General features: G+C 44.4%; 1 protein-coding gene across 1 annotated transcript in view; it reads right to left on the reverse strand.

Moving 5' to 3' along the window:
• Nucleotides 1-12629, reverse strand: part of MGST3 (microsomal glutathione S-transferase 3) — a 17163-nt gene extending 4534 nt beyond the window's left edge. Inside the window, exons 1-2 of the mRNA XM_004688416.2 lie at nt 12527-12629; nt 837-960 (exon numbers count right to left, since the gene is read on the reverse strand). Of these exons, the coding sequence (XP_004688473.1) occupies nt 837-953 (117 nt within the window). The 5' untranslated portion in view covers nt 954-960; nt 12527-12629. The remainder of the gene's footprint in view (nt 1-836; nt 961-12526) is intronic.
• Nucleotides 12630-12980: the final 351 nt, after the last annotated feature.

Consider the following 12980-nt stretch of genomic DNA (forward strand, 5'->3'; position numbering starts at 1 on the left):
AAAAAAAAAAAAAAAGAATTCTAGTTAGGGAGTCTAAACAGATACAGACACTTAAAATTGCTCCCAGGACAATTTCTGTAACTGCCCCTTCTAGATGGGCTAGAACTAAATGAAGTATTCACTAGTCTTCCTCCTGGCTCTGATATCCCAGCCCAGGCTCACGTCAGTAACACTTATTTCTTCTCTATGGGGAAATAGGAATATCACTTTAAGGCATAGTTTTTTATTTATTTTTAAAAGAAAACATTTATTTATTTATTGCATCATTCTTCACTTTGTACATTTTTCATCTCGGTTGTAATCTCCATGGACTTCCCACCACCAATTCACCCCTGTGCCATCAGTATAGTCCAGTGCTCTTCCCGCCCCAGTTTTGATCCTGTTCCCCTCTCCATCCCTATAGAATGTCTAGTTGTTCATTGTTTTTGTTTCGACCTCATTATCATTGCTTCCCCCCTCCTGATACCTTACACACCTGCTATGAGTTAAAGTGGTACTGGGAAACACAGTTATCATCGAACTGTCTTTAAAAACAACACTCTTCCCTTCAAACATTTTGAGCCAAGAGCAGATTGAGCCAAGAGCAGACGGTTGGAATCCCAGCCCACCTGGTCTCTTTGAAGACAGAATAAAAACAAGATGGAAATGGCTCCCCAGCAGGGCCCTAGAGGTTCTGCTTTTTGCTGCCAGGAGAAGGCAGGATTTCTGACAGGAACAGTTCTGGACCTGCCACCTGGGACCATGAACTACTTCCTTCTCTCTCTGTGAGAACAGTCCTTTCCTCTCTCCACTGCCTCCCTGACCCCATCCTTAGGTCACTTTTTACAAGCACTCACCTCCACCTTGTACTTCTTGCGGGCCTTGGAAACGTTGATGGCTAGGTGAGCTACCATGATGAAGCTGGCAGCACCAGTGAGAACCACAAAACCATATTCCTTAGAGAGCACGGCCATCCTGGCTCTGGGGAGAGAGAACACATTAGGAGCCAGCCCAGCCCTGCGGCACCACTTGCACCAGCGGCAGGGAGCACACACCTACAGCTGCAAAAGGGTGGGACCTGGTGTGCCTAGGAGGCAGTTAGAGATAGTAATGTGAGTTACACAACAGAAGTTTTAAGTTAGTCAGGTACGGAAGGTCAGCTAGATTAGATTACCCGATGCCCCTGAAATATGTATATAATATTGGATGGATGTCAATGAAAGCTCAACTTTGAACATTTATTTTAAATGAATTTAAGCATATAGATACAGTACAGCTCATGATCATATATGTGCTCTCTTTGGACCTGGGCTCTTTGGATCAACATTGCCTTAACAAGACGTATCAAGACTATTGCAGTAGACACTGCTATAGAATGATATAGCTACTGTAAACCTCCTTTCAGAAAAATATTCAATGTGGCAAAATGCTAAAGAGCAACTATGAAACAGTAAGAAAATGGTGATTCCAGAGTTCTGGCTTATGGATGATTGACATGGGGGACCCTGTAAGGGCAGAAACTTGGGGGCTCCCTCCAATGCTGAAGCATGTGCCAGTGTACCAGCGGAAATATCAAAGGCAGGCAAAGCCCAGTTCTGGTGCTCTGAAAGCAGAATATGACTCTTACACCTGTAATGCTGTCAAGACATACAGTTTGGTGTAGCTTCTGGGGAACCAGAATGCTGAAAGCGAGGGCAACCCACTGCAGCAGCTGCTGTGCTCCCAGAGGGAGACTGTTTGAGTGGCATCCTGTGTGCCAAGCAGAGAGTATGCTTCCAGATACTTGTGGAACACTTGAAGCAAGCTGCAACTCCAGGTGGCTTTCAGGAAGGACTTTGAGCAGTGAACTTAATGTATTATGTACAGATGTTTCAAAATGATGAACTCCTGAAATTTATATAATCTTTAATATTTAATCTATAATATTTTTTTAATAAGGGAAAGAATGCACTTAGTTCACTCTGGGCTAAAAAAAAAAAAGGAACCTATCATTTTCCAAATCCTTATTTACTGAGGAGTCCAGGGATAATCCTTAGATTTGGCCTTTGTGGTCAGGTGCGATGTGGACACTGGGAAAGGGAGAGGCTCAGCTCATGGTGATCACACCCAGGCACTCAGCCAGGCCCAGCAGTGCTGCCTGCAGCCCGCAGATAACAGGGCACAGTTGTGAGCTGATAACTGGCACACAAGCTCTCTCTAGCTTGAGCCACCATTCAACCACACACCACATTTTGGTTATTACAAACTTGCAACCCTCTTATCAACCAATGAGATAAGATTGTTGGGGGTGGGAACTGTGCCCTAACCTTTGTCTTCTACATGATACCAGGCACACAGGAGTCCAATATAGGTAGAGATGCCCCTGCAATTCACTTGGTCGTTTAAGAGCATTTGCTAATCAGTAGGCAGTTATACTGGTCACGTACCAGCTGCATGAATTAAAATTTATTGTTTGTATAAATAAAGATGCAATTGGATATATATTTAAAATATGAACTTAATTTATATTTATAAAATATAGATTTAACGTAGTTTATACCCTTACACACAGCTGGGGAAATATGAAATAGAGCTACTTGGCAGACAGCCTAAGGGCCGTCTTCACATTATTTATAGTTGTTGGCTCATTAATTCCACTGGGACTATATCCTGAGGAAATAAGCATAAATGCGAACAGATCAAGTTCAAAGACATAATCACTTCCAACTAGTTGTAATAGCAAGCCCAAAAATGGTACAGATGCCCAAGCATCACATACTAATCAGGGACCCATGGAATGGGATATTATATAACCATTAAAAACATGAAGTATATATAAAAGTATATGATTTCTATATAAAGTCTGTTAAAATGAGTATAATACACAGCATGTTAGGTGAAAACAAAAAGAAGCACACACAGTCTAACCTTAGTTTTCTCAATAATAGAAAAAAATAAATTATGAAAATCACAAATATGGTCATTTCTTGTTGAATTATAGACTTTTTTGTTCTTTTGAATTATAGATTTTCTTTGCTCTTTTGAATTATAGATTTTCTTTGTTCTTCTGAATTATAGATTTCCTTTGTTCTTTTCTATTTTTTCCAAAATGAGCAAATACATATCTAAATAGTTATATAAAAAGTGACTGACAGTCATTAGTTATATAAAAAGTGACGTGTGCTTCTGCTTCCTGCCAGGTCCGGCGGGGGAAGCAGAAGGACGGGATAGAAGAGAGGGGTGTGGCAAAAACAATTCAACAGAGAACATTAAAGGTTTAAAAGGAACTTAAATCGTTCTATTTGGCTTTTTAATTAGAACCTTCTTGTCTTTTATTTAATAGCAGGCATCTCTGCGAAACATTTCTGCCCCTAGTGGACTTGAACACTGTTTCATGAGATGTCTTTTCCTGAGGGTCAATCCCCAGAAGAGGCCTGAGAATTCTGGATTCAGACCCTGCCCTGTTCACACACTGCCGGGAGAGCTGGAAGGTAACTTAACTTCTGTACAAAGTTGGGAGAATATTAACTGTTTCTTCCTAGGATGGTTTAAATGAGATGGAGAAGCATCAGGTATGAACACTTACTAAATGTGGGTCCAAATACTGTTAAGTGTACATATGTACTTCTTCAAAAAGGAGATGCTGATCTTTTTCTACAAGTCAATGTGCCCAAGACTTAGAAACTGAATTGCAAACTGTTTAAGATTCAAGGGGGGCCTAAGCTGGTGTGCTTAGATGTCCAAAAACATCTTTCCCAGCACGACCACTTTGTGCATTTACTTAGGGCTCGCAGGTACCAGGTGCTGCTGAGGTGTGGTGGACACAGTGGCCGACAAGATGGGGTCCTTGTCCTCAGTGCTGACATTCTTATGATGAAGGAACATGCAAATAAGAATCAACCCAAGTGATAACTATCCTGCAGAACTTACAGGGCCTTAGTGGGGAGGGAGACTGTAGGGTTCTCAAACCTCTATCAGGATTGCCCAGTAAGGCCTCTGTGCTGGACAACATCTGCACTCTTGAATGAAGAATGAGCCACTGACTTGATGGGGGGGGGGGCGGGGAACAAATGTTCTGGTCAGAGAAAAAGCAAGTACAAAGGTTCTTGGCGACAAAAAGCCAGATGGACCTTGTGGCAGGACCACAGCGAATGGTGGGGACAGTGGCAGGGAGCTTACAGGCCTTGGACCAGTCAACACTAAATACTTCTCCCTCCAGGACTAAGGTGTGAGGGTGTTAGTGTTCGTAGTGTCACTTCCCAGAGGGAAAGGTGTATGGCCATCATTTGGCAGGAGCTACTGGGTAGGCAGAGGGTGACCCCAAGATAGACTTCTGAGAAGGAAAAAGAGGATACCTTTGTCAGGAAGCACCAACAGACCAAAAATATGCTCTTGGCTTTGTTGTGAGAGACGCTATCACAACGATTTCAGGGAAATGGCAGATGCTGGGAGCCCACAGTTTGAAGGTTAAGAAATAAGTGGGCGCTGAGGGGATGTGTCTCAGGCAGCCCTACCTCCTAAACTTGCTCCATTGTTTCATACCAGTAGCGCCAGGGCAAAGTCTATCCAGCCTCTGCTTTCACTCCTAACCCATCCTCAAGGACCTCCGGCACTGTTTGCACATTTGTTTCATACTGGAAAGTTATCGATTATAAAATGCATTTAAAACCCGATCAATAAAAATGTTATCTACCTACAAATGGGAACAGGGAGCTTTTCTTCTGCTGGTATTTTTTACAGAAACTTGCATGAAGGCAGACGCTCAGTAGAGTACAGCTGTTCTATGTTCTTGGTCAGCGGTTCCTAAACCTCAGCAGCATCAAAATCATCTGGAGGGCTTATCATCCCCCATCCTTCCTTTCATCCCCCATCTCAAGTTCATAATCCAGCAGGATCTGAAAATTTGCACTTCTCACATGTTTCTAAGTGCTCCAGGACCACACCACATTTTAAGAATCACAGTTCTGGATAAAAAGAAAAATTTCAAGGGTTGATTTCATCCAACTGAGAAAACACTGGCACAGTCTTGTCTTGTTGATTCACATTCTACCAATCTCCTTGGAACACTTGAGGAAAGCCCTTTCCTGTGGCACCCCGGGAACAGGAGGAGATCAGAGCAAAGCAAGTCCAACTCCACCCATGCCATCTGCACTGAGTGTCGCTAGGTTTCTTCATTCAGCTCTGACACAGGCTCATGTAAGGCAGCTGGGTATCTTCTGAGACTTGAACTTGTGAACCTGCCCTGTAGCAGCCACTGGCTTCTCAGCCCTCTCTCCATGGTCAAGGTCATTGCCAGGTCAACAACACTATGTGTCAGAGGTATCTTAAATCTTAAACATTCAGCAACATGACTTCAAATAAAGGTCTATTTAGGGATCCAGTGGACCTCCAGCTAATTCTGCATAAACTTTTTCATCACAGCAGCCAGAAGAGCAAAAGGGGAAATACCACCAGCTCAAGTTCACACCTGCTCCAAGATTTAGTATATCTAGAGGGTTTCTTAAATGCCAGATGGCACGCAGTTTACACCAATTAAGCTCAATTGCCACAATAATCCTATGTGGTAGTTACTATGATCACTCCCATTTCACAGATGTGGAAACAGGCAAAGAGGGACTCAGTCACTTGGCTGAGGTCCCACCACCAGCAACTGTACAACTGAGGTCTGAATGCAGGGACAATGGCCCCACTGTCCATGTTCTTCACTATTATACCACCCTGCCGGGCTTGCCTTTTACCCAGGAGTTACCACACTCCTTCCCCCCGCCCGAGAGCAATGAGGACAAATTCCTTCTCGAAGCTCCTGCTCAGGGGCAGTACTCAGCTACAGCCTGGCTTCCACTCTGGGAGCGAGGAGCTGGCCACGGCACAGATGCCCAGCTGAGGACAGACAGCTCCAGGGTCTTTGGGACACGTTCCATTCAGGATTCCATCCTCTGTGAAGAAAGATAGTTTTACGTCTTCCTTTCCTATGTGGGTGCCTTTTGTTTCTTCTTCTGACTTAACTGCATTGCTCAGACTCCCAACAATGTGAAGTAGAAAAGGCCAGTGTAGACACCCTTGCTTTGTTGCCCACCCTACAGGAAGCATCCAGTCTTGCCTCATTAAATCTGATGTGAGCTGGGGGTTCATCAAAAATGCCCCCTGAAGAATACTTTAGAAACAGTAGCGCTTCTGCATCTAACTTTTCCATTTACCAGGTTTTATTACCAAACAGAATATATGTTTTTGAGGTTGTACCAGATTGAAGGAAGAAAACTAGAAAAGAGTTGGTGGGGTGTGGGTCATAGGGCAGCAGAAAAGCCCCAGCCTCTGGTTTCTGGGGGGGGAGAAGACAGCAGTGTCCTGTCCCATAGGGGTCTCAAGTCTGTGAGACTATGTGCGTTGATGAACAGATTCTGGATAAGTAAGTCTTTGGTGCAACCAGTAAGTGAACACCCAGGGATTTTAAGAAAGCCACAGGGCAAAATCTTATTTTTGGAGTGACTAAGCTAGGACTTAAGGTGTGGCCGCTTGTCTTTCTCCCTAGAAGATGTGGTCTGTGCCAGTGCCCACATTTGCACCATAGTTTCACCACCATGTGGAGTTACCGCTGTCCTCTAGGAGTCTTCTTTCCTGACAGATTCTCCCAGAGTGTAGCTATTCCAGGCCCACACTTCACTCAACCTTTCCCCCAATTCTGTCCCCACCCAACTCATCTAGTTGGGGCAGGGGTTCCTTCAGTTGCAAGGAGGAGGATTGCCCAGAAGACTTCCTGAAGTACATTCCATTGGATAATACTCCTGGGAAAACTCTCCCTCACTCCCTTCTCAAGTCACTCCTGGCTGCCAAGATAAATTCCCCAGGGCTCAGTCAGCATTGCACAAATGGAGCAAAAGACAGGTTTTATGAATCTAAATACTCACGCCAGTACTTATTTCTGAGTCATGAAGCTGCAACTTTAATCAATTGTTTTTTAAGAAAGAGAGGATTTTGCCTTTTAGCTCTGCCCTTGCCCCAATTAACAAAAGCCAGCTTGGACAACGGCAACATCTATTTCCATGTGTGATATTATTCTCCTCACATTGCAATGCAGTGTCTCAGCAGTGTCTTTTTTTAAGCATCCATGATGGGACAATGAGAAAGCGCTCACAGATCCACTTGACCTTTCCCCAGTGTTTCATTAAAATCCATTTTTGGCTGCCTGTATGATGAATCCAGTCTTCCGATTTGTGGTCCCTTAATTTACACAACAAAAACCCAATATCTGAATTCACAGAACTCAATACTTAAAGGATTGGTCTGATGACCAACACAGCTCTTGTCTCCAACATGGGATCGTGGCTCAAGAAGCTGAGGTTACTCTGGGGATGGACTCAGATCACCTAGAGAGCCCTTCAGTAGCTGCCCAGCCTCACTCTGCCTCCAGATGCCTCTACAAACAGCAGTCCTCCGAATTATCTCCAGAAAGGGCAGCTCACCCTTCTGAGCCCAGATATAGCTCAGTGGACAGAGCCTGGAGGGAAACAGCACAAAGGATTCCCCAGTTTCTAAGAGGGGAGAACAAAATGAGAAACATAGGATTTCTTTGGGGCCAGCTTACATTTTCAAAATGTCAACTCTTGTCACTTCTATTCCAAACAGAGGAAAAATCAAATACTTTGGAGTGTCAAATGATGTTAGATTGAAAGAAAAAAAGAGTACAGGGACATTTAAGGGAAGAGCAGACAACTATGGAAGGAAAAATAAATATCCCACAAACACATTACAAGTTCAGTAGATAATGCACCCAGGGCTAAAATGAAAAGTCAGTTGGATAGGTGAAATATTATTTATCTGGGACTTCATCATGAAGTTAAGGGAAGCAAAGCGCAGTGGCAGGTTATTATGTAGCTCTTTTTGAGTACTTCATATTTTTCAGCTTTTCATTAAGGTTGCTGGCAAAACCTTTGGCAAGAGGAATCTGTCTCTGGATGTTGTCTCTTTAAGAGATAAATGTTATTTTACAAATATATGCAGCTTTATATAGTTAAACAGTACATCTGGGCAAGTTTCAGATGTCATTTTATTTTTTGATGGTTATTTTTAAAGATTTATTTATGTATGAACTGGGGTGTAGGCCAGAGGTATGGAGCGTGAGAGGGTTCACCAAACACAAAGTGGGGAGCAAGACAGGCAGATCTACTGAGGTTCACTGTGAAGAAGAGCAGCAGGTGAGACAGGAGAGGTCTGCTGTGCCATGTGTGGATCAGTTCCTTGGCCTGGGATGGATCTCAGGTGTCATTTTAATTCCCACACTTTGGTAAACTGTCAGTGTTGGCAACAATTGGTTGCTTTATGACTGTCTTGGCCAGAGTAGGAGGATGAATATGATGTTCAAGTCCAAGAGAACGGTCCTTGGTGGTGTAGGACGGATTTGCACCAACACAGATAAACCCTATTAACTCCAAATAAGGAAATTACCTGTGTTCTTCCTCTATGGAGTCTGGCTTCTGTGTGAAAAGGACTAAATACTCACACAAGCCCTCATGGAACTGAATTCCCACTGGGGAAAACTGGCAATTTAGCTCTTCAGGAATCTTAGAATTGTAAGAGGACAGAACAAACCCCCCCACTGGTGCAATGACAAACTTTCCCAGTAGATTCTGACACATGGCTCGAGGGGCCAGAGCTTCTTACCCAGATGTACTGAGCCATGCTGCACATATGGAGCCCAGCCAGAAGTTGGGTCCCAGGGGCAGCCTGCAGGCTATTTTCATGATATGAAGGCAGCAACCTCATAGGGCAGGGGAGAGACTGGAAAGAAGCCGCAGGATACAGAAGAAAATAAAAATTATACCAACCTATTTAATGAATCTGACTCAACAGGGTAACAGTAGGCCAAACTATTACCCCTAAATGGCATATCTGCCTTAAGTCCTCACCTGCTACTTCCTCAGATGAGAAGCAACTCCTTCCTTATTCATGCCTCACTAAATGTGCAGTGTCAGGGCAGGCATAGGGTTGCAATAGTCATCAAGACCCAAAAGAAGGTCCTAAACTTCCAGAACACATAATTAAGTGGGGGAAGGTAATGTAGGGTGACCATGGAAATAGGAACATAACAGATTGGGATAAGGGCTCTGAAGGACAGAAACAGTGATGTGTGAGAGAGAACACAGGTAGGGAAAACAGCAAGTACAGAGGCTTGGAGGAAGGAAACTAGTGTCTAGACACTAAAGGATACTGGTATAGATTAGAGGAACAGTGGTGGGAGAAATCAATTATTATTAATAATACTTGTTAGTATGTACATTATTTACAGTTATGTCAAACACTTATCTAAATAGTATCTAACTCATCTAAATTCTCACAGCATCCCTATATTATTCTACTTTATAGATGAGGAAACTGAGCATCAGAGAGGTTAAGTAATCTGCCAAAGGTCACACAGTTAACCTTGAAAAAGCCTGGATTCATACACAGGCTCTAGAATCTATGCTCCTACCCCCTATGTCTCTCAATGAGTTTGGAGAGCACGCTTGGCCACTCCTAACCTCTTCTAAACCATTTCTACCTTTCTAGACCCTCTCTAGGGTAAAAAATGTAATAACAAGAATAGAAAGCTAATAATTAACTCCAAGTCTGTGACTAATTGAAGCCTGAGATCTTTCTAATTAGACGGAAAAAAAACACTTGGATAAAGTCCATACAAGACCTTCTATTTTAATGACTGTCACCCCTGTGATATTACAAAAGGGAAGTGATTACAGGAAGGAAAAATTTCTTCCAATGTTTCAGGTATACACAGAACTCGGCACTCCATTTTAAAATGGTGATTCCCACAAAACCTGCCTCTTCACTGGTATAGCACAGGAACCGAGGTCATGGGGAAACTAACCCTCTACTTCTAGAAGAGAAAAACAAATCTCAAATGACTCACATTACCAACACTTGAATTTTCCATCACAAGAAAGATGGGCAGACAATAATTCTTAGCAGCTGCAGAACCCCATTAGGGTTCCAGCATTTCTGAATGGAGAAAATGCCATGGCAGCTGGCTCCTGCTGAAGCGCAGGTCTAACTCTTTTTTGATTGTCTGCACTTGCAAGTGGTGACACAATCAGTCATATTTCTTAGATTGGAGGTAGAAAATGCCACTTACTAAAAAAGAAAGAGAAAGTGAAAGAGAACAAAGTCACCAAAATATTAGAATCCATTTTCCAGTTCTGAATAAGTAAACTCTAGAAAGAGGGTGAAGAGGGACCTATGAGTCCAAATACTGAAATCTCAAAGGCGCTTGCCAATGTATTAGGAAGGCTGTTTCATTGCTGCTCTTCTCAACACCAAGATAGGGAGGTTGACCCTGTTTAAGAGACAGCAAGGGAAATTTAGGAACTTTATTTACATAGCAGCAACCTACCTGGTGTTAACTCCCCAATTTTTCTTTTCCAGGAGGATGGTATACTCGTAAAGTGGTATAATTAATTCAGTTGTTAAAACAACAGCAGTAAACTTTTAAGTAAACCTTGCTGTAAAAATGCCAAATGGTTTGTTTACATTGTACAATGTACAACCAGTTCATAGCCAACTGCGGTTGACAACCATGTTCTGAATATAGATTCAGAGTATTTAAATAGAAACACAGGAGCAATATATTTAAATACAGCTAGCTGTGCAGTAGGCACCAAATTACTTTTTGACAGACTGCTTTGTCATTCATTTCATTCTAGGTTGCTTCAGTGGCTTTCTAGCCTTTCTCTGGATAATGGGGTAAAGTCCATCTTTCAAATAATTTGATGTCTTTTTTTTTTAAAAAAAAGATTTATTTATTTATGCATATAAGAGCTGAGATGTAGACCAGAAGTAGAAGGGGGAGATGTATGTGTGTGTGAGAGGATTCACCAGAGACAGAGGAGGGAGCAGAGCAGGCAGATGTACTGAAGAGGGGGGAGCAGCAGATGAGACAGGAGAGGTCTACTGCACCTGTGGGTCACCTCCCAGGCTGGGGATCCTGCTGCAGTGGCTGGCTTAGCTCTATAGCGCTGTCTTTAACCCCTGCACCACCAGGGGAGGCCCTAATTTGATGTCTTTGCTAATCTCTAGTTTGAGGTTCCCTTTCAGGACTATGTCCTCAAAGCTAGATGGTAGGAGGAAGTCTAAATAAGAGGAAAGACTGTCTTCTCCAGATTTGCTTCTTAATCTAAGGGAGGCTCTGGAGTACAGTTTCAAGGCTGGTCACAGTATCTCCAGGGTTTTATATATAGTAACATCTGTTAAAAAAAAAAATTGCTTGACAAAGTTTTCTATTTCTGTGACACTGTGTCAGGAGGAAAGCTTAACAGAACCTCTTCCCAGGGGTGAAATTATTTGTTTGTATTTGAGATATTAGCTTTATTTATCTCAGTTAAATTTAACCCTTGCGAGAATAAACATGTTTGATCCCTTGACTTGGATACTTTGCTCTAAATTTATTACTAAATTCATTGGACAGCCTGTAATTCTGACTAGTATCCTTGGGTGCTTCCCAGAAACTGCAGGCTGCTGTAAGCTGCAGATTCCCAAGAGAGCCCTTGCACCAATTCCAGCACCGACCCCCCCTCCCCCCCTCAAATTTGCCGCAATTCCTCCAGACTACGACCAGGTCTGCCGCACCTACACAGAACCATACTTAGCCCTGCAGGGCAAACACATGCCCTTTCCTCCAGTACTCCCTTCCCCCAATTAGTAGACTAAGGCCCAACCCTGCGGCTCCTTTCTGCCCTAGCCTCCAGTCGCTGCAGTTCTGCGCTTCCTTTCCCACACTCAACAGTCCCCTAAGCGACAATGTAAGCTTGCAAGCACGGGTGACTCCCAAGGAAAGTATTAGCAGAAGCCACAACTTTGGGGGGATGACTCACTAATGAGTCTCCACCTGGGTCCACAGTCCTGCAGCCGCCCCATAGCTGTGGCCCCGAGGGCCACAGGGATATCTGCAGCGATATCCGACAAGGAGGACCACTCGCCTAAGTGACCACTTGCCTTTTCCCCGGACAGTGTCTTCTCCTCTAATGCAGTGATAGGAAATGACCCACTAAAGCTTCCAATACAAACGGACAGATGTTTCCATGTGGCTGGAGGAAAACAAACCAATTCCCCGGGAGGTTCTTCCCCAGGGCTTTAGCAACACATCGGCAGCAGACACAGCCCCTCTTCAGAGCTATCCATCAGGCCTGCAAGGCCACCTGCCCCTGAAGCGCCCCACCCACCCATCCTGTGCACCAGGGGCTGCAGTGGCCAGGTCAGTGGGCTCCGGGAGTCAGGAAGGAGGAAGAGCCCCAGGGAGACACGGAGAGGAAAGGAAGGAAATGAAGAAGAAGGATTGACCTTGAGGATCTCCCTGAATTATAGCTCGAGAGCTCGGGCTCCGCTAGGTCACTCAAAACCTAAGAGGGAAATGCAGGGCAGGTGGAGGGCAAACGGGAAGAACGGTAGAAATCTACGACTAACAAGGGGGAGAGAGAGCGAGTCTCTTCAGCTCCTGGGGGGTGAGATGTGGGCGGAGCCTATCCCAGGACTGTAAATGTTCCCTTCGGTGCCCCTCTAAGTGACCGCAGGTGCTGGCACTCACCTGGATCAACTCCGCTTTGCTGGAACAGAAGGCAGCTGCGCAGTGAGGGTGCGGCGTCCTGAGCCTGGGGCATGGAGAGGCGTGGCCCGGAGCTAGTCGGCTCCTCCCCGCCCGGGGCACTGCGAGGCCCCACCCTTCAGGCGGGGCTCCGGGCGTCCAGATCTCGCCCTTCGAGTGTCCGATGTGCGCTTTAGCCTGCTCCTGGCCCCTCCCTGATTGCGCAGCGGAGAGTGAATTATTTTCCTCCTATTGACTGCCCATATATTTGCCCCTCTCATCCCTAACTACAGTGCTCTCTCCTTTCTCCCAAATATCTTAGTGGACGGCTTCCTAAACTTTAAGTAAATTCGCACTTTTCGGAAAGGGTTAGCAGAATAGCAGCGCGTTAATAATTTACTCCCATCGGGGCCACCGTAGTTCACTTCTAGGCTTGGGGGTGGGAAGGGGAAGGCTC

Source organism: Condylura cristata, unplaced genomic scaffold (assembly GCF_000260355.1).
Source record: "Condylura cristata isolate star-nosed mole 26May11 unplaced genomic scaffold, ConCri1.0 scaffold00024, whole genome shotgun sequence".
Lineage (NCBI taxonomy): Eukaryota > Metazoa > Chordata > Mammalia > Eulipotyphla > Talpidae > Condylura > Condylura cristata.